General features: G+C 46.2%; 1 protein-coding gene across 1 annotated transcript in view; it reads right to left on the reverse strand.

Annotated features, from left to right (window-relative positions):
* The window catches only part of SPATA16 (spermatogenesis associated 16), a 246569-nt gene that overhangs the window by 27752 nt on the left and 191701 nt on the right, over positions 1-27116 (reverse strand). Inside the window, exons 8-10 of the mRNA XM_053304770.1 lie at positions 25776-25888; positions 11938-12102; positions 6159-6242 (exon numbers count right to left, since the gene is read on the reverse strand). Of these exons, the coding sequence (XP_053160745.1) occupies positions 6159-6242; positions 11938-12102; positions 25776-25888 (362 nt within the window). The remainder of the gene's footprint in view (positions 1-6158; positions 6243-11937; positions 12103-25775; positions 25889-27116) is intronic.

The following is a 27116-nucleotide window of genomic DNA, read 5'->3' on the forward strand; positions in this document are numbered from 1 at the left end:
TTCTTGTCTATCTAAAAATAAATCACAAAATGGATTTCTGTCAGGCTTTTGAGGGCTAACAACAAATGTTTCAAAAACACCCCAAAGTTGTTTTCTATATGAACTACTGGGGAGAGAATGTTTAATCTATAGGCAAGATCCGGTTATTGTTAACAACACTTGTTCCATTGATGAGATGGAAGTCTTTATTCTGTGTGTTTGTGAGTGTTTGCATTATTTGTGTTTGTTCTTTTGTGTTGTGAAAATTGAATAAAAATGTATAAAGGCGAGAACTTGTATATGTGCCTGAACCAAAGCAATTCTATATTGATCATTGAGCAGAAGTATTCTGAAGGGTATCTCATCTAGTTAAGCCATATTTACTCTGACACCACTGATTATATTCAAAGTACCATCTATACCAAAGTACCATCAACAATAAAGGATCCAGCAGTCAAGACATATGCCACAGACTAGCACTTGGTAGGGTTGCAATGAAGGCCTTGGAAAGGATATTTAGATGCCACGACGTGTCTATACCTAAAAAGATTAGAATAGTTCAGACAATAGTTTTTCCCGTGACACTCTATGGATGCGAAAGCTGGACTTTGAAGAAGCAAGATAGAAACAGTATTGATGCTTTTGAACTTCGGTGCTGGAGAAGACTTTTGAGGATACCATGGATGGCCAGGGAAACAAACAAATGGATCATAGAACAGATCAATCCAGAATTTTCACTCAAGGCACAAATGACCAGGCTCAAACTATCATACCTTGGACACATTATGTGAAGATCCAGCTCCCTTGAGAAGTCCATAATGCTGGGGAAAAGTTGAAGGAAAGAGAAGAAGAGGATGACCAGCAGCAAGGTGGATGGACTCGATTATGACAGCAATGAATGCACCACTGAGAAACCTTAAAGGTTGAAGACAGATCATCCTGGAAAGAATCTATCTATGTGGTCACTAAGAGTCAACACTGATTTGACGGCACTTAATCAATCAATCAATCAATCACCATCTATTGTGGTTATTGTTTCTAGAGAGTTCTCCTGTGGACTTGAGGTTGCCAACTACTAGGGACTTTTATAGAGGACATGCAACTATTTTGGGGACCAAATGACTTTTTTTGAATGTATTATGGTGTCCGAAGTTCTGGGGAGCAGCTGCAACGTTCTGTGTGCTCAGAAGACGTTGCTCTCATGAGCAGCCTCTCTTCCTTTGTCTCCTTCCCCTGCCAGCATCCTGCTGCCCATCTATCCAATGGGGAAGTCAGAGGGGAGGTTCTGCTTCAGTGATGGGTTGCAGAGCCACATGATGCAGGAGCATAGATAGGTGGGCTTAGCAAGTGCAGCTTTCTTCCTTCATGTGGTGGTGGCAGAACCTTCACAATTAGCTATCCTGTTAATTGAGTAAAAAGGCACCTTTAAAGTGGCAAAACTCTTCTACTTCATGGGGAGAGCAACTGGCCCTATCCAACCCCAGCACAGCATTCCTTCAGTGGCTGATGCTGGTGTTACTTTGCATTTCTTTTTAGATTGTGAGCCCTTTGGCGACAGGAGAGCATCTTACTTACTTTTCTTTGAAAACCACTGTGAAACCTTCTGTTGAAAAGTGGTATATAAATGTTTGTAGTTGTAGAAAATGGGAAACCATGCACGCACCACCACTCCAGCATGCAAACAGGCTGGCTTGGTAGCTAGCTGGCTGCCCTGCCTCGAGCCAAGAGGTCAAGTTGCTGACCTGGCTGGGGAGAGCAGGCTGGGTGACCTGTCGGGGAGGAAGACAGTGGACTGGGTCTCACGAGTGAGGAGGAAGCCCTGGGCGGCCGGATCGGCCGCCCACACAATTGCCGGCTCTGAGGCGGAGCCGGCAGGGGCTGGGGAGCTCGGGGGCCGTGCGCCCCCCGGAAGCCCCAGTATGCCCTGCACGAGTGCGCAGGGCATACTGGGGAGACCCCCGAGGCACAAGGGGGTGTGTAGTGCACATAGGGTGCCAACCACCCCCATACCCACAAGCCTGTGGGGTACTGGGTTTTGTTGTTTCTGAGGTGTTCATTGTAGATTCTCTGGTAGCATATGAGATTTTCAGTGAAAAACAAGAATCCACTCTCATATGCTACCAGAGAATCTACACTCAGAACACCACAGAAACAGCAGAACCCAGCACCCCATGGGTTAGCAACCCTTCCCCTGGCCAATGTGGGGTCACTAAAGAGTGGGAAGAAGCAAAAGAGCCCATGGGTAACAAGGAGGGAATTGTCAGCAGGTCAGCCCATGATTTAGGTCACTGATCAGAAGGCTGGAAGGGTGGGAAATTCAAAGAGATGTCAAACACAAAATGGAGACTGACTCAGAGATCACCACAAAATGGAGGTCCGAAACAACAAAATGTTTTGTAGCCGAAACAGGGACATTTTGTTTTGTATACAAAACTTTTGGATCTGGAAAATGGGTGTTTTTGTTTTGTCTACAAAACACCCGAAACAGGCTGTTTTGGGTACAAAACGTTTTGTATCCGAAACGTTTCGCACATCCCTAACACCCACAGGCATTATGAGGAACGGGTGGCCTGAATCACCCCCTATATTTCCATCTAGCCCTCCATCTCTCTGTGCCTTGCAAGCCATTTGTACTCAGAGAGAAACAGAGCTCATGGGAGAATTCCATGCTGTGCCTTCAGTGAGAATAGGTCATTTCCTTAGTATTTATATAGTGCTTTGTTTATTTTATTATTTTATTTATTTATTTTAAAAACTTATATACCGCCCAAACTTTCATCTCTGGGCGGCTGACATAAAACAATTAAAACACACATAAAAGTTAAAACAAATCAACAGTTTAAAAAACAACCATAAAATTAAAATAGACAATTTTAAAAAGCTGAGAAAGCTTGGGCAAAAAGATGGGTTTTCAGGTGTTTTTTAAAAAATTGCTGGAGATGGGGAGGATCGTATCTCAGCAGGGAGCGCATTCCACAATCTCGGGGCAGCGATCGAGAAGGCCTGTCTCTGTGTAGCCACCAAACAGGTTGGTGGTAACTGGAGACGGACCTCTCCAGTTACCAGCATTGTTCAGAAGCTTTGCCTAAATTTTCTTTGTAATTCTAATAATAGGACTTAAGCAAGTACTTGGAGTGTGTGTATAGGGGCCATTCAGATGAACAATGCCCCCCACCCCCCACACAATGAAGGGACACACCAGAAGAGTGGCGGGATGTCTGTGGAGGATATCCCAATGGGGGTGCTCTTGGCAGGGCCCCTTCTTAATCGCCTGTGCTGCATCATCCAACCTACTGTGGTTTTTAGTGCTGCTGGAGGCATATTCTTTTATTTGTTGGTAGTGATTTGTGAGTGTTGCTCATTATTGGTACCGTATTGTGCTGATCATAGACTGTAATAAACCTTGAACTGAACTGAACTGGTACTGTATTTTTATATCTGGATGCATTTTTATATGTTAGCTACCTTGAGCATTTTATTGAAAATGGAAAGGTGGGAGAATAATTGTGGCTGACCTGCTGCACAAGGGTACGCCAGCCCGAGAACGTTGCACGCCTGCAAGTGGTGCAACTGATGTTACAGAAGAGTAGACCCATTTGAAACAATGGCTGTACTCTTTGTGTAACAGCAATTGTGCAATTTTTGCATTCGCACAATTTGAGCAGTTGCACACCTCTGTACACACAACCTCACTGGGCTGACCTACTCTTGCGCAGTATGTCAACCACTCAGGGCCGGGCCATCCACTCGGCGAACGAGCCTAGGTTGCCAAGTGGGGAGGGGTGCAGGCAGTGTGGGTCATGTGTGCCCCATGCCTTTGCAGGCGTGCACAGCTGCCATCATGGGAGTGGGCAGGCAACTGAGTGGGCGTTCCCCATCTTGGGCCCCCACCTGCCCACCGCTCCTGTGGGTGGCCTGCCATGGTGGTGGCATGTTATAATGAGCAATGGGTAGAGGTGGCATGGTGAGCAGATGGGCACCCATCTGATGGGAGGCATCTACCCACTTCCTCACCACGCCACCGAAACATGCTTCAGAACAATAGTAGGGAAAGAAATTCTACATTTTCCCTAGGCAGTTTCTTTTACAGGGCAATTGATGTATCTTACAGGCTGTCAGCTTCCTCCTAATACTCAATATGAATATACCTTCCTGCGTTTTCATCTTATCACTTCTTGTGTCATCGGGCCAGTTCAATCATACCTTTTCGCACAAAGCCAGATTCAGTCTGAGCTAATCATTAAGCAAGCTTCGTATCATAAGGGTTCCTAACCAGTGGTACTCCAGATGCTGCTGAACTTCAACTCCCGTCATCCCCAGCCACAATAAATTGTAGCTGGGGATGGTGGGAGTTGTAGTTTAGCAATGTATCGGGTACCATTGGTTGGGAACCCCTGCCATATCACACGCTGCATTAAATTAGTAGGTATGTGGAAGACTGGGGGAAGAGACACGGAGCAGCAATGTTTCTGGGTCTTCAGTAAAGTTCTGCCCTGAGCTAGGGGCCATAAACACTGGTTGACCTCCTGATGAGGGTGTCCTTGAGCAAGGGCATGATGCTAGGGCTAAGCTGCTGTGCTATCCACTTGTGCTCAGACTGGAGTTTGCATTCCAGATGAGTGCTGTGCTAGCACAAGCATCTTCGTGCTTGCGCAACAGTTGCACTCTGTGGGGTAAACCTGATTGCGCAACAGCTGCGCAATCTGTGGCACATCTCATATATTTTAAAGGGAACTTTTGCAAAAGAGCACAATAGTGCAATTTCGAACCCCACTTCCCCTGTTTTTAGCAGAGCTTTGCAATCTTCCTGTGCTAGAGCAACTTTCTTCATTGTGCAAGTGCACCATTAGTCAGGATGTCTGCCAGTGAATTCACTTGGGTGAAGTACTTAGACCAGGGTTTCTTAACCTTGTTTCTCTAGATGTTGGACTACAACTTCCATCATCCTCAGCCACAAAGGCCATGTCTGGGGATGATGGAAGTTGTAGTCCAACAACATCTGGGGGCTCAAGGTTAAGAAACCCAGACAAATTCATGGAGGGCAAGTCTATCACTGGCTACTAATCTTGTGACTCTAGGCCACTTCCAGCCCCAGAGGCAAGATGCCTCTGAATACCATTGCAGGGGAGCAATGACTCAAATGGTGAACTCACGATCCTGTGAGACCTGAAAGGCAACAGTGGAAACTACAAGCCTATAGCTCCAAACCAGGTATAGGGGTGTTCCTGGGAACCCCCAAATAAGTGATCTCAGCAGCAGGAGGGAGGGCATGCCCTCACCTATTGCCTGTGGGCTTCTCAGAGGCATCTGGAGGGCCACTGGGGAAAACAGGATGTGTATTAGACAGGCCTTGGACTTGATCCAGCAGAGCTGTTCTTAGGTACTTCTTTCTATTGGCAAACAATTTCACTGAGTGACCCTGAGTTCGAACTTGTGCCACTAAGGTGTAGAAGTGTATAAATACAAAATGCAAAATATAATCTAATTGCCTCAGGATTATTGAGATAATATATGGTAAGGTTGCCTTTCTCCAAGAGTATGAGTCATATGTCCCTGTCGCCTGTATTTTTAAATGTATGCAATGCACCTGCAATTTAAGTATAAATATCTTTTGGTAAAAAAATATATATAGATGGGGGGAAAACTACAATCTTTTGGAAACTTAAAAAAAAACTTTTCAGAACTCTCTTTGATTTTAACATTGTTTTCATCTCTCTCTTCCCACACTTTTGCTTAGGAAGCCGAGATATCCACGCTACATTATGCATAACCAATATCTTTGTCCTTTTGCCTCACACCTTATCTCAATGTTGCTTTGGAACCCCACATCACTTGATCCTTGTGATGCAGATGTACATAATTTTCGGGGTTGTCCCCATCCCTGTTCGTTAAATAGAGTCATGGGTGCATGTTCACCAATATTTTCAAACAACCTGTTTGCACCATCACAATAGCCTGCATGGGCAGAGGGAGGATCACTTTATGAGAGCATATCAAAGCAAGGAAGAAAACCTCACTCAAGGTTAGCAGATTTGGCATGAATTTGCCAAGCCCGAATTTCAGGATCGCGATGGGACCAACTTTTTCAGCCCCTTCAGAACAGACATGACCCCCAAGACAGACCTTTACTTCCTGACAACTGCTACATCTGCTGAGTCTTCAGCAATTTTTCCTTTTACCTTTTGGATTTTATTCCAGACACGTTCTTTATCACTTTTCCTTCCTTCGAGGGTGTCCATGGCATCTGCCATTAGCGACTGCAGCTGTGACACCAAGATAAAAATTATCGGAATGGAATTCACACAGAAATAACTTCTCTAAATACACAGATTAAAACCTAATTAAAAAATCATTTGTACGCTGATGATTTTATTACTCATCTTTCGCACAAAGAGCACCACCACCACATTATTTTTTGGGTCTCTTTCCACATTTACCCTGCATTATTGTGGGTGTATAATGCCCAACGATAAAGGAAGAAATTCCAGTGGAAAAAATGTGTAATTTAGAATACAGGTTTTAGTGCAGGAAATGTTAGCAGTTTTGTGGGTATTGCGTTTTATAAATATGGAACATGATCCAGCCGGGGCATTGTAAGGTTGGAGGCAGCCCTGGGACAAACCCTGCCTGGTTTCACCACCCCCTGCCTTCACGGCGCAGTGCCTTCCGTGGCTGAGGCGGAGAGTGGCCAAGTCAGAGAGCAGCTCCATGGCCAAGCTGATGCAGCCTAATGACATCACCAAGCTGGCGTTGCCGTGCCGACTGGGGATGCATCAGCAGCCCTGATGCTCTGAAAACAGGTAGTCTTACAGGGTTTTCATTGGGATGGGGCAGCTTGGCGATGTTGGAGAGCAGCAGTGGGTGGGGGAAGTGACAGGTGCCCCCCCCCCAGATAGGGATGTGCATGAACCGGTCCGGAGGCCATTATAGAGGCCCCGGACTGGTTCGAACCTGGCCCAGTCCAGCACTCCGGTGCACACTTTACCCAATTTAAATGCCTGCAATTTGCCCTGCAGGGGGAAATGTGTGTGAGTAATTGTATGTTTTCCTCTGCAGGGCAAAAAGTAGCTGGGGGGGGATTTAGATTGGGAGTACAGCACAGGGGAAAGGAACCCTCCCCCAGTGCTGCAACCCTGCTCAAATTCTCATCCCCACTATTAAGAAATAATGGGAAATCCTGATCATAGATCCCCCACATCTCATCTGGTTATACCCTAAATTTTATTGGCATATCCATCACTGAATATTCATCATGGGCTTTTGATTCTGCCAAGTTTTATAAAGAATGATAGAAAGCACTGCAAACACGCCGGAGGTTTGCTGGAATCTATCCTTGAGAAGGTCACAGTGTTTTCCGGAAGGTGAAGTTTGCAGCTGGGAGCGCTAGTTTTAAGTAATGTTTTCACAGCATGTGCTTAAGCTATGATGTATGACTGGGGCTGCCGCCTGTCCCAGAGGAAAACTCCTGGCCACTGCTCATTTACATGTAGTAATTAATTTAAATGCATGAAAATACAGAGTTGCCTATTGCTATAGCTGACAGTAGAACCCTGGGTTGTGGCTGGCGTCATGAGGACTAGTGCATTGACTTAGGGCCTTGAGGGCAAGAGTGGGCAACTGATGAGCTACTGGCAGATCTTTGGGTAAGCTGCAGTAGGCTGGCAAGGGTTTCTGACTACCATATATTAATAATAACAAATAACATGGCAATTATATATTCCTCTGCCATGGTTGCCCTTGTGCACCTGGTAGGCCTGTGTAGTCAGAGGAAGTCGGAATGTCTGATACACTTTTCTCATATAGGAACACAGGAAGCTGCCTTCTACTGAGTCAGATCATTGTTGCATTTGGCTCAGTCTTCACAAATTGGCAGTGGCTTCTCCAAGGCTGCAGGCAGGAGTCTCTCTCAGCCCTATCTGGAGATGCCAGGGAGGGAACTCGGAACCATCTGCCTGAGAGCATGCAGGTGCTCTTCCCAGAGCGGCCCCATCCCTTAAGGAGAATATCTTACAGCGCTCACACATGTAGTCTCCCATTCAAATGCAAACCAGGGTGGACCCTGCTGAGCAAGGGGGACAATTCATGCTTGCTACCACAAAGCCAGCTCTCCTCCCACAAGACCAGGTGCAACCAGTGCCAGGCAGTAGTTGCTGGTTGCAGTGGGAAAGTGCCTTTGTAATGGAACTGGTGGCTGTGCAGGGAGACCAGGAGGGTACAGGGATGCCAAGAGGGTGCATGAGAGGATGCTAGGAGAGCATGCAGGGGTGTTCAGGAAGAAGCATGGGATGCCTGGGGGCTGTAGTACCCCCGTGAGGTGGGAAAAGCACTGGGGGGAACTATGGTCCCCAGGCATCTCCTGATGCCGTCCTGCCCCCCTGTGTGCCTTCCTGCCCCGCCCCCCCCGCGATCCTCCCACCCTCCCTGTGAATCCTTCCGGCATCCCTGCACCCTCCTAGCCTCCTCTGCACATGTGTTGGTCCAGTTACACAGCTCACCCTGATCCCTCGGCTGGAATCAGCAACTACTATCTGGCACAGATTGCACTGTGCCTCCATATGGCCTGGGGGTGGGGTGGGGGAATACATGTTGGAGGCTCTGACTTCTTCCAACAGCACAGGGAATTCTTCAGAGCAAATAAAAAGCTAGTCGCCTTAAGTGGCGCAGTGGGGAAATGCTTGACTAACAAGCCGAAGGTTGCCGGTTTGAAACCCCACTGGTACTATGTCGGGCAGCAGTGATATAGGAAGATGCTGAAAGGCATCACCTCAGACTGTGCAGGAGTCGAAATCGACTTGACGGCACACTTTAATAAAAAGCTATTGTGTCACACAGTTCTGAAAACTGCTATTGGGGTGACAGGGCTGGGCTCCATTAGGGGCAATCTTGCCATCGCCACATCTCTATGGCAGGGTTTCTTAACCTTGGGCTCCCCAATGTTGTTGGCCTACAACTCCCATTATCCTCAGCTACAAAGGCCATGTCTGGCGATGATGGGAGTTGTAGGCCGACAACATCTGGGGGCCCAAGGTTAAGAAACCCTGCTCTGTGGCATAAGCAAAAGCTGGACTGCTGGACCAGACCTTAGGGAGCTGCTGCCAGTCAGGTGTAGATCATACTGAGCTAGATAGACCAACGGTCTGACTCCGTATAAGGCAGCTCCCTATGTTCCTACTGAATACCAGTTGCATGTGAGGGCTGCTGTCTTCGTGCCCGGCTAGTGGGCCTTTTGGAGGCATCTGCTTGGCTAGATGGATGATGGGATGGACTTTTGGTCTCTTGCTGCCTCTTTAGCTAATGCTCTCTCAATTTCCCGCTCCAGTTAAGCCTATTGGAACATCATATGAACAAAGCTCCTTATTGGATTTTTAGTTGCTTTGTTCATCTTTTTGTTTATCTATGTACTGTGACATTCATACCAGGGAATGCTAATCATGCTGTTTAGAATGCACATTGTTTCACCATAAAAACATTTAAAACAGCATATCCACAGTCAAGAGATTTGAGGTGGCCATTTAAATACGATCATCTCTCTTGAGACTTGCTGTGCAACCTCCCTGCTTAGCATTTGCTCTGCCAAAACATTGCTCCCTAGTTTCCAATAGCTATCACCAGGGCCTTTTTAAGACTCCAAGAGGCCCGGGTGGGGCGGGGGGAGAGAATGTTTATTTGAGCCCCCTTCTTTTCTCAGGCTGACATACCGTGTAACGTTACACATGCAGTGGACCATAACATTTATGTAGTTGTGCAGGAGTGCTCTTGTGCAAGCACAAAAATTGTGCAGAGTTGCGTGGTAGTGCTGTCATTATATATGACTGCACTGTCGCGCAATTCCCATTTGCTCAACTTTTGCACATGTGCAACAGTGCTCTTGTACACCTGTACAAACGTTGCATCCCACCACGTGTGTAGCATTGCACAGTATGTCAGCCACTGCCTCCTGTACCCATGTAATAACCCACAATACTGAAACAACTCTTGATCCAGAGGTTATATTTTAACAGCCATGAATCGGATCATTTCAAATGCTGAACCGTACTTTGGATGATCCCTCTCCATGTGTGGGGCCTGGGGCAACTGATCCCTTTGCCCCCTCAAAGGCCCTGGCTATCACTGGGGACGTGTCCTGAATGGTGGTCCAGTTCATGATTGAACCCCTCAAACTGGGAGCAGACCTGTTTGCTTCTATCCGTTCGCACACACCCCTACCCCTTGGTAAGGGTACTAAGTGAGGAAAAAAGGGCTGGCTTCCCTCTGGAGAAGGGGAGGCTGGAAAACAGTAGCCAGGGCTTCTACCTGTCCTGAACTCCATGTGCTTGCAAACTAAGTGCTCTCATTTTGCATACAAATCTCCAGAGAGTCTGCTCAACATGCCTAGAAGGACTCTGGGAAAACAAAGGACTGGGCTGGCCTTGTTTGCTAGCTATTGGTCAGAACAGGTGCCTGTAACCTATTCCGACTTCTGAATGGTTAGCGGCTAGGCTAGGCCCTGCCCACTCTTAGGGGGCGAGGGAAAGAAGAAAAAGGCACAGCCTGATTGGTGCTAGGGCATCACTACTGACACCCACCATGAACCACCTTAAGGGCAGGATTCCTTTAGTCACAGCCAACCAAGTGATGAATTTAGCAGAAAATCAGCACTAAATAGCCAGCTTCCAAGTGCTGGTGTGAATAATGGAGATTTTGGTTGAGACAAGTAAACAACTTTACAGAAGGAGAAAACCATGGGCTGGTGATTCACTTCTTTTAAGCTTAGGTTTGGACCTGCCTGCTATCAGCCCCACCTGTGGTTACCCCTGACTCCGTTTCCCCCCTTCTGACCCCCTAGCCCCAAGAATCAGCTGCTGCCACCACTGTAACAGGGATTGCACACACACACTCTGAAGCTATTCCCACTATCCACAGAAATCAGGCTAAGGGATCCAGTTTCTGTGGATCGTGAGAACCACCAGGCTTGCAGGCAAGCCTGATGGCTCCATGGTGGCTAGCCTGCCTAATCGCCCCCCTTAAACCAGGTTAACGGAGCGAGTGCTCCATTAACTTGGTTTTTTTGGCCATGAGACGCCACAGCATGTCTCCACGCTGTGGTGACTCATGAGGAGACCCCGACTGGGGGTCTCCCCAGGATGCTCTATGTGCTCGCATAGAGGAGGGAGGCATCCTGGGACTTCTGGCGGAGAGGCGGCCCCCGATCCCTGCTGCCCCTACTGTCTCTGTGACGGAGCTGATAGTCGTGTCGGCAGCCAATCTGGCTGCCCAGGGACAGCACCCTGCTCATCTTTTCACACCAATCGTGTGTAGAGCCTGCCTATCTATCTATCTATCTATCTATCTATCTATCTATCTATCTATCTATCTATCTATCTATCTATCTATCCATCTAGTCAGAGAGCCGGGTCTCATGATCAGTGAGACCTGGTTTAGCAGGGTGACCGGGGAGAGCAGGCTAAGCCCGCTGTCCTTGCACACGAGCAGGGAGGGAGCCCTGGGCAGATGGACCGGCCGCCCACACGATTGCTGGCTCTGTGACGGAGCTGGCGGGAGCTGGGGAGCTCGGGGGCCAAGCGGACCCCGAAAGCTCCAGTATGCCCTGTGTGAGCGCAGGGCATACTGGGGAGACCCCTGAAGCCAGAGGTGGCTCTTTGCCTCCCCTCTGGGAGGGTCTCCTCATGAGTAGCTGCGGTGCAGAGCCGCGCCGTGGCTACTTACGATTGGAAAGCCCGGGTTTGTGGAGTGCTCGCTCAGCAAACCCAGGCTAAGGGGAGGGCTAAAAAAGCGGGCTAGCTGCTTGTAAGCCACCGGGCTCTCCTACGAGCCCGGTGGTTTACACAATCAGCCAAAATCAGGCTAGACTCTCCTAGCCCGATTTTTGCTGATCGTGAGAATAGCCCCAGAACATTCTGCTTTGTTCCCTTCTTTGTCTACCAAAGCCAAGACAAGGATTGCAATTCCAGGGCTTACCAGTTCAGCATCCTGCTGGCTGATGTCCTGGAGATAAGGAATGGTTGCCAGCTCAGCCATGGCTTGATTAATCACTTGAGCCTGCTCCTTGATGCGCTGCAAACGGCCGAGGAGGCTGGCATGCTGCAGCTTCTCTATCACTCCAGAACAGGCGCAGAAAGTCTCCTGGGCGCAGAATGCAAAGCAAACTAGTTAGACAAGGGACAGGGCCCACCTCTTTCCTTGAGAGCTGACATCACAGCTTATCACTGAATATTTGCCCTTCTAATACCAGGACCAACGTACGGAGGACCTCTATGATAACGTTGCCACAGACAGCATCCTTTACCCAGCTGCTTTGAAAAATCCCTTTAGCATGAGCTACGACAACAACAGATATGGCAATATTTCTAGCCGATATGTATGAAAGTACTGTAGATAGCTAAGAAGAATGTAATTTTTCTTTCTGTTGTCAGGGTTTTCCATAATCCTCCTTGGGGAAAAAATGCACTGGCTGTTTTACTGAAACCTTAGGGTGGAAAACAAGAACCCTGTAATCCATAAATCTCCACAGCCTTTTCCCAGTCAATGTCAAACCAGTGTAACCTTGATACACTGGTAAACCGGAGGATTTGAACTTGATCCTGCAAACACATGGGGATGGGTTTAATTTAAGCTCATCTGCTCTGGTGAAGTCAGTGGGTCTAGCTGCCTGCTTCAGAGACGGTCTTATGCACACTTTTGGCAATCCCGGGACAGCAACTCCTGAACTTGCTTCAGCATCTTCTTTCATCCAACATTCAAGGGAATTATTTAGAGGCTGAAGTGAGCTGAAAGAGAGCCAGATCCCCAGTGCTGGCTCATGACATTTTTCTGCTTGATCCAATCTACCAAATGGCATGGATTTAGTGGATTCCCTCCACTCCCTCCCCCCCCTAATAAAACCACACACCTATTCCTTCCTTCTTTCAAATATCTCCCCCTTCCTCCCTTCCCTTCTCTACAAGAAAGAGAAGCATGGTGCCATTTTGCCCTCATTCCTCTGCAAGCCAGAAGATGCTGCAAGGGGCACCATTGAGAACTGGCCCACCATCAGGCCTGCTTCACCCTGCTCCAAGGTACAATTGGCCCTACACAACTCTCCCAGCAGTATTTATTACCCAATAAAGAGCCAGTTAAACTAGGAGGCTATTCTCATGATGGGGGGAAACTGGGCTAAAGGAGCCCAGGCTTGTTTTCCCCCATCATAAGAACCACCAGGCTTGTGGGCGAGCCTGGTGGTTCTCTGGTGGCTAGCCTGACAAATAAGCCCTCCCCTTAAATGGGGTTAGTGAAGCAAGCGCTCCGCTAACCCCGCTTCCCTAATTGTGAGTTGCCATGGTGAGGCTCCACAGTGCGGTGACTCGTGAGAAGACCGGAGGAGACTCATGACAGAGCCGGTAGTCGTGTGGGCGGCTGATTTGGTTGCCCAGCCATGAGTGACTGCTCATTGGTGGGGAGAGCGGGCTAAGCCTGCTCTCCCCACAGAGCCCGGTAAGGCTCTCCACACTGCTCATGAGGAGAGCCTCAATGACAGTTATCTCTTGTGAGTGGAGTTCCCAGCTCCCGCAGGAACCCATAAGGAACCCAAAATAATCAGCAAGGAGGTGTGTTGCCAGTATCTGGAATGCCTTGTTTTTGTGGCAGCTCTTCAGATGTTTCTGAACCACAACTCCCATCACCCCCAGCTACAGTGTATTACAGCTGGGGATGATGGGAGTTGTAGTTCAGCAACTCAGTCACATAGTGAGCCGGGTCTCACAATCAGTGAGACCCGGTTTCTTCGAGTGAGCGGGGAGAGCGGGCTAAGCCCGATTAGGGGTTACGATTGGGGAGGGAGCCCTGGGTGGCCGGATCGGCCGCCCACACGATTGCTGGCTCCGTGCAAGCTCCAGCATGCCCTGTGTGAGTGCGCAGGGCATGCTGGCGAGACCCCCGGAGCCAGGAGGCGGCTTTTCGCCTCCCCTCTGAGGGTCTCCTCATGAGTAGCTGTGGTGTGGAGCCGCACTGCAGCTATTCATGGTCAAATAGCCCGGGTTTGCGGAGCACTCGCTCCGCAAACCCGGGCTAAGGGGAGGGGTACATGAGCGGGTTAACCGTTTGAGATCCACCGGGCTCGCAGCCAGTGGTTCTTATGATCGGCAAAAATCGGGCTAGGCTCTCCTAGCCCAATTTTTGCTGATCGTCAGAATAGCCCCAGTGCCTATCCTTGTATGGGGGTCAGGGTTTGTTATCCAAGGGTGACCCAGACATAACCCTGAATTAAATTAACCAGGCAACTCAAAAGAGAAAGAAGGTGGGGACGGGGCACGGGCGGTGGTGGCATGGGCCTATGATCTCATTTCCTAGAACCCGTAATTGGAAAGGTTCTGCCTCTCATGCTGCTCCAGAAACCTGCTTTGCATCATAACACAAGGATGTCAAGATTGCGTTCAAGAACAGGCAGCTCTTCATGCTGGCTTTTCGTGACTGACCCTCCTTTTGACTTCAGAGAATTATGCCTTGCTGTTTGTCCCTAAGATCTGTTGGAACAGCAAGAGAAGAAGATTATTCCCTGCTAACTTGGCAAAGAGGCACCTTTTAACGTGGTGATTCTCTTTTATTTAGCAGGGGGAGAGTAACTGGCCCTATCCACCCCCAGCACAGTACTTCCAGTGACTGTTGCTTTTCCCCCAGTCAATGTGGAGAAAGTTGTTGAATGATAAACTTTTGGAATACAGGTTTATGCCCAGTGCTTTAAGAGCCCTAGGATTTTCTAAACCTAAAACCATAATCGAACAATGAATATGGGATACTGAACTACAGAAACATTTAAGATTGGTTGCTAAATACCCTGTATTTGGAAGTGTTAGGAAGAGATCTTTCCATGCTGGTTACTTGGTTAATTTAACAATTCTGAAATTTCAGAGGGCATTTATGCTAGCCCAATGTAACATTTTACCATCTCTTCTTTTGGATGGGAGATATTGGAAGGTGTCTTATCTTGAGTGTACCTATCCCTGTGCCAGGGTGGGGTGTGGAGAGAATGGAACCCGTAGGGCATGTTCTTTTAGACTGTCCTTTTTATTGAGAGATTCGTTTTGTTTTCATTACTCCTTTTTTACAAAGAACTCTAGGCAGGACTTATGAATTCTATCTTTTTCTTCTTCATTCTGAGCAGAATCCACAGATTACAGATAAGGTGGCTAGGTTAGGCTAGGTGAGCCCCTGGTGGCGCAGTGGTAAAACTGCCGCCCTGTAACCAGAAGGTTACAAGTTCGATCCTGACCAGGGGCTCAAGGTTGACTCATCCTTCCGTCGGTAAAATGAGTACCCAGAATGTTGGGGGCAATATGCTAAATCATTGTAAACCGCTTAGAGAGCTCCGGCTATAGAGCGGTATATAAATGTAAGTGCTATTGCTAGGTTCTGTGCAGCTGTTGCAGACGGTTAAGTATTATACTTTTAATAGTTGCAAGTTCATCACTTGGGGGCTCTGGTAAAATACTATTTGCTTGGTGGATTTTTTATGTAATACATGCTACCTGATTATAATATGCTGTATATAATACATGGTATGTTTTATGTGCTGGTCTATAGACTATAATAAACCTTCTAGCATTGGAGGTGGAGGGCTACATTGAGGGCCCTCTTATCCAATGGGCAAAGTGCTCAGGGCCCCCCCGTGGCAGGGACCCACCTGGTTTGGAGGAGGCTAAAGGCTGTTGCATGACCATCTATATCTGTGCCTGACGATGCCTTCCACAGAAGCTGTGGATTTGTCTTCTGCTCTCTTACTCTGTCAACAGAACAGGCAGTTCAAAGTGGAAAGGAGGGTACAGTAGCAAATAGTCTACTGATGTCGCTCACTGGCCGAATGGCTGTGTCCTCAGGCCCTACACTCTATTGCTCCTAACTGGTCTACTTGCATGTTAGTGCAAAGAGATGCAATATTGTGCTGAGCGTCATCCAGTGGGCACTGTTAAGCAAGCCATTCTCTCCCTCCTTCTTCCCTCCCTCCCTTTTTATTTCCTTGCCTTTTATCATGAATAAATGTAGTTTTTCAGATGGCACGCTGTTTTCTTAAAAGCAAGGGCAGACAAGTGTGCTCACGGGTTTACGCTTTGCCCAGGGTCCATCACTGACTGAAGGTGACCATGGCTACTCTAAGCATTTCTTTCTGATGGGCTCACTTACTAAATCTAGGGCTCTTCTCACAATGGTGCTAATGAAACCAAACTGGGGGTCTGACGTGGCTACTGCTCAGTCGACATGGCAATTTTATATAAGCCTGCAGTGGGCCGGAAACGAAAGGAAGAAATAACCTACGGGCAGATTCTCATCTTTAAGGAAAGGGGATTATAGCAGGTTGAACGCTGTCAGGGGTTGTGTTTCAGTGGCAAGGAAAAATGCAGAAAGAGAGTGTAAATAACTGCTTCTGGCAGCAATAAGAGCCCACGGGGATATGAAGTGCATGATGAGAATTACCTGAGCTACAGTGGAGTTCAAGAGGCTACTAAGCTGCAGTAAAGAAAATAATAAAGTGGCCAAGGATGAAGCTGAAACCACCTCATCCTGGTACAGTGAAGGTTAAGTAAATAGCAAGCTTAAATGGAGGCTTTAGACCAACAGAATTGGATGATTTAGCAGAGGAAAGAGCTGAACGCTTGACAAATGGGAATGGGAGGTAAGCAACAAACTCAGCATACACTTTCTGAAAATGGGCTGGCGATAGGAACGAAATGAGCTAACGGAAGAGGCACTGGCAGGCAGGACAAGTTCTGGTTCCTCGCAATTGTGTGGAGGCACAAAAAAGAGTGGGGTGGGGGAGGGGCTTGGCAGAATGTAGCAATGATGAAGAAAAACAAACAAACTGCAGCCCATACTTGTAGGGCTTGGAATGACCCGAACAATTGTCTCCGGAGGTGGACAACAAAGATGCCTCATCAGCATTTTGCAGCCTTCAGAGAGAAGTGGATAACAAGGAAAGCCGAGATGAATTTCTTGTGCACGTGAAATTTTATCATATGCATTTACCACACGGCTCCATCTGCTCATGAAGGACTGCAAGAGCACTGAGAAGCAGGTCTCTGCAGTGCTGATGAGGCAAGGTGGGAAAGCTTAAAAAAAAAAAGGAAAGTAAATGCAGACATCCATCACAATGAGTGACACCTTGGGCATCATAGTGTTCCTTGGGGAAATGTGCTGGAGTGAGAAAGGACTTCCTAAATACACACTGCATTCATCAGAGCTATGATTTCCCCCTTGGTTCTTAGATTTTGATGTTCAGAAGAAAGCTGGTTGTTCATCGAACTAGTAGGTCTTCAGTGAAGAAACCAGCCAATGTTTGGGCGGGTGGCACTCTACCTGTAAATAAAGCAAGTAAAGTGTTGACATGTTTTGAGTGCCGTGGCATAGCGACACGGGTGGTGGCCCATGTCGATTTTTTTTGTGGGCTGCCACTGCCGCCACAGCTCTCCACTCACCTGCTGCCATTGCCACTTGGCCCGCCTCTGGCCTCTGTTCACCGCCATGGCCAGCTTGCTTCCCTTTGTCAGCTGTGATGTGCTATAATGACATCCCTGCCTTGGCCTGAGCCCATCCCAGGGATAACAGGCACTGGGCAGTTGTGGCTGGCAAAGGGAAGCAAGTTACAACGGGAAGCAAGCCGTGGCAGTGATGGTGAGCAGGGGCCGTGGAGGCCAGCAGTGGGTGGGCGGATGCGATTGCAGCGGAGACAAATGACAGGTGAGTGAAGTGGCTCCTCTTGGTGGATCCCCTAGTGGTCTGTGTGCAGAGCACATGGTTGCTCAATGGTAGATCAGCCACTGTCTGAGTGTGAACAGCCTGTGTAGGCAGCAGAACTGCTAGATATTGTCTTCAATGTTGTTTAACATCTACATGAAACCGCATGGAGAGATCATCAGCAGATTGGTGCAGATTTGGTGCAGGGTGTTATCAATATGCTGATGGCACCCAAATCTATTTCTCCTTGTCAACATCATCAGGAGAAGGCAAAACCTCTCTAAATGCCTGCCTGGAGGTGGTAATGGGCTGGATGAGGGATAACAAACTGAGGCTGAATCCAGATAAGATGGAGGTACTTATTGTGTGGGGTCAGAACTCAGGAGACGATTTTGATCTGCTGGTTCTGGATGGGGTCAAGCTCCCCTGGAAGGAACAGGCACACAGTCTGGAGGTGCTTCTGGATCCGAACCTCTCCCTGGTGTCCCAGGTTGAGGCGGTGGCCAGAGGTGCCTTCTATCAGCTTCGGCTGGTACACCAGCTGCGTCCGTTTCTTGAGATGAACAACCTCAAAATGGTGGTACATATGCTGGTAGCCTCTAGGCTGGATTACTGCAATACACTCTATGTGGGGCTGCCTTTGTACGTAGTCTAGAAACTGCAGTTGGCCCAGAATATGGTGGCCAGGTTGGTCTCTGGGTCATCTAGGAGAGAACATATTATTCCTGTGTTGAAAGATCTGCACTGGCTGCCGATACATTTCTGAGCAAAATAAAAGGTGCTGGTTATTACCTATAAAGCCCTAAACAGCTTAGGCCCTGGGTATTTAACAGAACGTCTTCTTCACCATGGCCCCACCACCTGTTAAGATCATCTGGAGAGGTTCATCTGCGGTTGCCGCCAACTCGTTTGGCAGCTACTCGGGAACAGGCCTTCTTTGTTGCTGTCCCTGGACTTTGGAATGCGCTCCCTGTTGAAACAAGAGCCTCCCCATCTCTGGCAACTTTTTAAAAGGCACTGAAGACACATTTATTCACCCGGGCTTTTAATTAGATTTATAGTTTTAATACTTTTAATGTTGGTTTTAAATGATTTTAATTGTTTAATTGATTTTAATTGTTTTTATTTTGATGTAAACTGCCCTGAGCCATTTTTGGAAGGGTGGTATATAAATAAAATAAATACAATAAAATAAATAAAAATAAACAGATAGCTCTGTAGGGTGTGTGCATGGGCATCCTATTCCAGCTAATGGCTGGACACACTGCAGTGTGCTTTGTAGTATTAGTGGCTGATAGCAGGCACTGAGGAAGGAGAAATCAATTGTGCATACAGGAGTGGATGGACTGTGTCCATAATTTTGCTTTTGCTCTTATTTTGGTGCCAAGCTTTATTTCAGTGTAAGGTTACTGTCCCCATTGAAAACATAACTGGCAAGCTAGTTCAGCTGAAACGTTGGCAGATATCCTGACTAAATTTACTTGCACAAGTTGCATTTAAATAAAAAAGACAAGTTAAGCATGGCTAACCTTTCCTTTTAATTCTATGGGACTTCCTTGAGTAAAACTCCAGGCAGTTTTGGATGTCACAGATTATCTGGACCTGTTTCAAACTGGCTTTCTGGCGGGCTGTGTGGTTGAGACTGCCTTGGTTGGCCTGATGGATGATTTCCAATTGGCTGTCGACAGAGGGAGTGTGTCTCTGCTGATCCTCTTGGTAGCTTTTGATACCATTGACCATAGTATAGTTCTGGGTCACTTGAGGGAGGTGGAATTGAGTAGCACTGTTTTACAGTGGTTCTGTTCCTACCTCTCTGGCAGATTCCAGATGGTGTCACTTGGAGACTGTTCTGCAAAGCGAGAACTAAAGTGTGGCGTTCCACAAGGCTCCATATTGTCTTCAGTGCTTTTTAACATTTACATGAAACTGCTGGAAGAGATCATCATGAGATTTGGTGCAGGGTGTTACCAATATGTTGATGACACCCAGATCTAGTTCTCCATGCCAACTTCATCAGAAAATGGCATATTCTCCCTAAATGCCCCCCTGGAGGCAATCATGGGCTGGATGAGGGATAACAAACTGAAGTTGAATCCAAATAAGATGGAGGTACTGATTGTGGGGGGTCGGGACCCAAGAGATGGTTTAGATCTGTCTGAAAGATCAGGTACATAGCTTGGGAGTGCTCCTGGATCCAAAACTCTCTCTGGTCTCTCAAGTGGAGGCAACGGCCAGGAGCTTTTTTTAATCAGCTTTGGGTGATATGCCAGCTAGGTCCATTTCGAGATGTAAATGACCTTAAAACAGTGGTGCATATCCAGGCAACCTCTAGGCTTGACTACTGTAATGCACTCGACATGGGGCTGCCTTTGTACATAATCCGTAAACTACAACTGGTACAGAATGCGGCAGCCAGATTGGTCTCTGGGTCAACCCAAAGGGACTATATAACACTGATTTTGAAAGAATTGCACTGGTTGCTGATATGTTTCTGAACAAAATACAAAGTGCTAGTTATTACCTATACAGCCCTCAATGGCTTGGGTCCAGGGTACTTAAGAGAGCACCTTCTTTGTCATGAACCCTGTTGCCTATTAAGATCATTTGGAGAGGTCCAGTTATGGTTGCTGCCGGCTCGTTTGTTGGCGACTTGGGACTGGGGCTTTTCTGCGGCTGCCCCGGGGCTCTGGAATACTCTCCCTGTTGAAATAAGAGCATCTCCTCTGTTTGCTTTTAGGAAGACCCACAAGACCAGTGTTCCTCGCAACAGGGATTCCCAGATGTTGACTACAACTCCCAGCATCCCCAGCTGCAATTGCCTTTGCTTGGGGATTATGGGAGTTGTAGTCAACATCATCTGGGAATCCCTGTTACAGGGAACACTGCTCAAGACGTACCTGTATTCCCAGGCTTTTAACTGAAATTGTATATTCTTAATATGTTTTTATCTTCTGAGGTCATTTTTACGTGTTTTGCGACTTTAACTGTTTTTAATAGTGTTTTACATTCACTATGTTATTAACTTTGTACACTGCCTAGAGATGTCTATATCAGGCGGTATGGAAATATGATAATAAACAAACAAACAAACAAACAAACAAACAAACAAACAAACGAATGAATGAATGACTGCAGTCAGTACATCAGCCGCTGCAACTGGACTCAAGCAGGCCTGCTACTGCTAATGGGCTTTTTACATTCATGCATTCCAGTTTAATTTCTTTGCAGAGCTGCAGTTCAGTCCTGTGCATTTCTACTCAGAAGTAAGTCCCACGGAATTCAGGGATGCTGATTCCCAGTGCAGCCGAAGACATTTAATTAGCTCATGCTTTTGTACCGAGATGCTTCCTTCAGTGTCTTTCAAACAGGAAACCAGCCTAAGTATTTCGGATCCATCAGGAAATAATTGCATCATTTCAACTGAAGTATATTCCCCCTCCCCAAAAACATCTTCTTTTAAGCCCAAGAGAAATTCAGAGAGCTAATAGCAGGTAACTTGAAAGAAAGTGTTCTATAAAGCACATTCTTCTATAGAACAAGTGCTAAGGCTATTTGCGTGAGATAAATAACAGCTGCAAATATAACTCAAACAAAAATTGGGCTTTCGCAGCAAACAGAAGTGTCCAATTTAACTGGAGTGATTCTGGACAGGAATGACAGAGGTATTATCTTGTCTTATAATACCTTTATAAGGTATTATACCTTCTGTGCCATGAGCCAGATTGAGATCACCTGGGCGCTTTCCAGATTAAACCCTACAACAGTGTCACTACGGATCTGCTAAGTGTGCTTCTGTACGTCCTGTGTTGTGACACCACAGTCCTTGCACTGACAGCAAGGTGCCATTCACATTTCCAGTGCCTTATTTTGGATTTTATCTTTGTGCTATACTCTTACAATGTTGCAAGTCTGTTACAGAAAAATAGCTGTATTTTCCCGTTGTAGGAGCTTGAGATTCTGGGGATTGTTTTCAATATGATTGTTTTTCACAATTTTCAATATATGAATATGCCAAGCTGAAGCATTTTATCCCTGCTGTAGCGTGTAATCTGGAAAGCACCCTTGAGGTTCCTCTGCAGTTGCCACCAGCTCGTCTGGGACGGGCCTTCTCCGTTGCTGCTCTGAGGCTTTGAAATGCGCTCCTTGCTGAAATTAGAACCCTCCCATCTCTGATAACTTTTAAGAAGGCAGTTAAGACATATTTGTTCATCTAGACTTTTAATTAGACTTACAGTCTTTAACATTGTGTTAAATTTTAAATTATTTTAATGTTTTAACATTTTAATTTTGTTTTAATTTGTGCTGTTTTGTTGTGAACCACCCAGAGACATAGGTTTTGGGTGGTATAGAAATATGTTAAACAAACAAATAATCTGGTTTGAGAGGGTCAGTGGTGTAAAATATATCGATAAGAAATGAGAGAGGTTACCCTCTACTATGTCTTCTATTACTTTTTATGTGCATTATATGGTCAGATGTGCATTCTAAATCAATGAAAAACAGATGTATTGTGACATTTCCTTCTATTAATGCAAATCTTATGATTTGATAGTACAATTCTGCTAAGCAATTCCTCCCCCCACCCAACTCTCCAGCCCAGCCCCACCCCAAAAAAGTGACCTTGGGGACATTATTATTGTTGGCTCAAAAAACAACAACAACCACATTACCGTTATTCTTTTGCTGAGTGTTGAGGCGAGATGTTCCCATTCCCTCTATTATTTACCAGAGCATAATTTAAGAATTGCATTAAAAATCTAGTTCCCATGCAATTTGTTTTTGACCTTTCATGCTAATCAAAAGCAGAAGTACCAAAAGAAAAAAGAAATCATGATGTATGTTAAGTGAAAAAGTATAGAAGGGAACTGACAAAATGGCTGCATCAAATTTGGAAGTTATTTTGGAAGCTACTCTAGGTGGGGAGAAAAAGGGAGATTATTTTTATCCTATGCATGCATAGGGGCTTCATTTGTTGCCATCCTGCTGCTCATTCCCTCAATACAGGACCAACGGACAGAGACCCCTCAGAATCGTCTGCCCCAAAGGCTCTGCAGCTTTGGAAAAGAGAAAGATGTGTTACTAGGCACTTTCCCAGCCTGGAGGCTTTACTGTGGCATGAAGGGCCTAAAGTTAAGCTGTTCTGAGCACTGCACTGAAGTGCTCCCTTTTTAGGACACATATAACGTACAATAACTGCAAATTGTCAGGGAAAAGGGTGAACAATACCTTTGGCTGTATGAACGGCATTTTCTGTGACTATCCTGACGTCGCTGTAAGTGGTTCCCTTCTATGAACTCCTCCTAGCCTAAATAGTGAAGGGGCATTAAACTGCCATTTGGAAAAGCTCTGGGCTTTGAAGCTGGGACAGAATCAGCTTTTATTCATGAAGAACAGGTCTATAAACAGCCATGAGGACTAAATGGATCCTCCATGTTCAGAAGCAGTACCTCTGAATACCAGTTGCTAGGCGCACACCCTGTTTGTGGGTTCTTGGAAGCATCTAGTGGACCACAGATGGTAACAGGATTGGATTAGATGGATTCTTGGGCTGATCCAGGTGGGCTCCCTTCCTGTTATGTTCTTATCCATCAACTATCCAAGGCTGTTTGCTTTTGTAGAGGTCTCCACAAGAAAACGCAAAAGGCACAATTCAAAAATATTCAACAGTAGCACAGGACATGGCTATATGCCACAGCACTACTCATTCATACTCCTTGCGATTTCACCTGAGGGGCATGTCTGTGGTAGTGACCAGCAGAATTCTCTCTAACAGGGATTCCCAGATGTTGTTGACTACAGCTCCCAGAATCCCCAGCTGCAATGGCTTTTGCTTGGGTATTATGGGAGTTAATAGCATAAGAACAGTCCTGCTGGATCAGGCCCAAAGCCCATCTAGTCCAGCATCCTGTTTCACACGGTGGCCCACCAGATGCTGCTGGAAGCCATAGGCAGGAGTTGAGGGCATGCCCTCTCTCCTGCTTACTCCCCTGCAACTGATACTCAGAGGCATCCTGCCTTTGAGGCTGGAGGTGGCCTATAGCCCTCCAACTAGTAGCCGTTGATAGACCTCTCCTCCATGAAGTTATCCAAACCCCTCTTAAAGCCATCCAGGTTGTTGGCTGTCACAACATCTCGTGGCAGAGAATTCCACAAGTTGACTATGCATTGTGTGAAAAAGTACCTCCGTTTGCTGGTCCTAAATTTCCTGGCAATCAATTTAATGGGATGACACCTGGTTCTAGTGTGATGTGAGAGGGAGAAGAATTTCTCTCTATCCACTTTCTCCATACCATGCATGATTTTATAGACCTCTATCAGGTCTTCCTGCAGTCATCTTTTTTCTAAGCTAAATGACCCCAGGTGTTGTAGCCTCTAATGAGTTGCAGTCAACAACATCTGGGAATCCCTGTTAGAAGGAACACTGGTGACCAGGCCTGCTTAGGAATATAAGGACAAAGCTGCATCTGATTAAGTGGACTGAGGCCATAAAAGCTTATGCCACAATAAATGTGTTAGTCTGAAAAATACCACATGACTGACTCTACATTCTTTGTAGTTTAGCTGAATTTTGGCCTACATTAAAGCAAATGCTGTTATTTCTATGAGCTCCCCAAAGTGTACTATCTGACTTTGACTGGCCATTGGAATTTTGTTATCTTCAACTTTTTCTGTATCTCCCCCACAGTATATAAAAAATTGCCAGGTTATTGTGATTAGCGATCTGATATCTGAAATCACACACAATACAGAACATGTCTGAAGAATCTTTAAAAAAGCAGTGGCTATAAAATTGTTGAACGCCAAGATATATCCCCAAATTCTTTATGGGGTGCAGATCAGTCCTCTGGAAAATTTCTCTCAGCTTGAAACAGTCCAACCTAATTCCTGAGGGCTATTTTTCAGGTACCCAGAGGTACAGCAAATGCCATCTTTCATAGGGAAGCAGGGGTCACCACTCTGAAAGCAAAAGTATGGTTTTGCATAATTAAATTTTGGTTAAGCCTGGTCTTCCCTCCGGCTGGTCTTGCCCCTTTAGTGTTATCAGACAGTTTCGTTTCCAAATGGAAATCAGCTCTGAAATTAAAATTGCATCACTTGGGCACGTCTCAAGAAGATCTTACTGGGCGAGGATCAGAGCAGGTGCTTTGCTTTGTGAAGCAACGGCTCTGAGATATAGATTTGCAGGAGGAGGCCGCACGGCTACCCAAGGGAATATACTTAGGTTCTCAAACTTTTAACCATAAACCAGCTGAATATTTAGACTAGATCTTGGTACCAATATTTAGGAGATTTCTGACCCTCGCGCAATCAAACGTTCTCCCTTTGGCAGTACTTGATGGTAAATTCAAACAACTTCCTTATGATCAGTGCTGTTGTCCCTGTGGCTCAGGGGTTATAGAGTCTATCACTCATGTTGTTCTTTATTGCCAGTTTTATAATGATGCTCGCACCAAATTTATTGCTCCTATTTTAGCCATTTATCCTATTTGGAAATTATGCTGGCCAATTTTTAAACCTGTAATTTCAGATAATGTGGCAAAGTTCTGTTGTGTGGCATCAAAGCTCCGTAAAGACTGTATTAGTAATTTGAACAGTTTGTGATCTTGTAAACTTTTGAAATTATTGAATTTTCTTATTAATGCTATTAATTGTTATTGTTTGTTAATCTGGTCTGTGACCGCAATAAACATACTACTACTACTACTACTACTACTACTACTACTACTATTACTAGTACTACTAAAAAGCGTTGAGGATGGAACTCCACCACCATTTTGGGGAGCTAAAGAGACTGTACTGCTAACACAGATGCAAGAAGGCAGATGGTGCTGCAGCAAAACCATAGTGCTATCAAATTATAAGACTGCATTTTCTAAACTTGCTAAATTATAAGACTTCATTTTCGCAGGAGCATGACCAAGATTTGCAGTTATCCTGAGGCATTTATCTAGGATATTAGCCTTGTTAAAGTCTATCTGTGACTCTTTGGGGGGGAAGACATTTTTGAAATAATAGGCAGCAAACCATCATCATTCACTTGCATTCAAATGCTTAGTATTTATGGGGAAACCCTCCCCCACAGGAACCATACTCACCGTTAATTTGGTGCCTCTAATGAAATCCATTACTGGCAAGATCCTTTTCCCAACCGTTTCCAGGTGTCTCCCTGCCTCTTCCTTTGTGAGGGGACTGAAAGGGGCTTTGTGTTCTGTTAAAAGTATAACAAAACACCCACATCTGATTGTTGTAGTGCATTCATGTATTGTATTTTGTGCAACATGTATGTGTCTAGGCTCTATTTGGGCCTTTGGCTGAATGTGTGAAGTTGAACAGGAGGGAAAGAGGCATGATTCTGGTCCTCTGGTCTGCATGTTCATTTCACCAGATATGTCACGGGAACAGGAATATTCATGTTTCTGTAAAGTCTACTGCCACAAACAGAATGGGGGGGGGGGATTGAGCCACTTTTGGCATCTGTATCATATTCAGCCTCCAGATGCACATCATAGCTGCTTTAGACGTGATGTGCATCTGGAGGCTGAATATGACCAACCCTTTTGGCCAGCCTTTTAGGAAACACCTCCAGTCCGGAGTATGAAGCTGGGTCTACATATGCAGCCCAATGAGGTGAGGAGAAGTGGACCAATGATGAAATGCTTGCACCATTTCAGGCCACAGATGAGGCATACCACTTTTGACTGCTTCCCCACATTGTGGAAAACTAGTGCATCACGGAGAGAAGTTCTACTCCGTCTCTTTGCACTTCGTGCTGATTTTCTAGTGGGAGAGAGTTAAGAATGTAGGAAAGAGTTCAAAAACACGATCACCCCGCTGCAGTCTGAAATGGTGCAGCACATTATGTCACCTTAGCCTGCTCATATTCCTGCACATCTGTTTGAGACTGTGGTGGGTGATATAGGGCAGATGTGCCCTCCCCTTCCTTTACCTTGCCATGGTTTTGCCTCTAGACTGCACAGCTAAAGAGGAAGCAATAGTTCAGTTAGGAGAAGCAGCAGGAGTGTAGTCCTGACTCCATGTCACAGCTATAAGTGGAGCAACACGTCCCATTACTGCCTTGTGTCTCGAAAGCTTGGCAGCTGCTTCTCCTGTGCAGATCAGATCATTTACTTATTTAGAGCCAGCTCCAAAAGTGGAGCGTTTAAACTCCAAGCCTTTGGAGCTGAATCACCACATAATGTACTGGGAAGGCTGCATCCTTCCTGGGCGCTTTCCAGGCTAGCTGCTCAACAGCAGCAAAATGCCTCTGTTAAGGCAAGTCACATTCAAAACATAAACAGCAGGGGGAGCAGTCTCGCGGAAACTAACAACTCAAAAAACAGCAAGTTTCTTATGCTGGGTATACGACGTCCTAGCTCTATATCACAGTGATTAAATTGGGAATGTGAACAGCACCTTGCTGTCCGCGTAGGGACTGC

Source organism: Hemicordylus capensis, chromosome 3, assembly GCF_027244095.1.
Source record: "Hemicordylus capensis ecotype Gifberg chromosome 3, rHemCap1.1.pri, whole genome shotgun sequence".
NCBI classification, from domain to species: Eukaryota; Metazoa; Chordata; class Lepidosauria; order Squamata; family Cordylidae; genus Hemicordylus; species Hemicordylus capensis.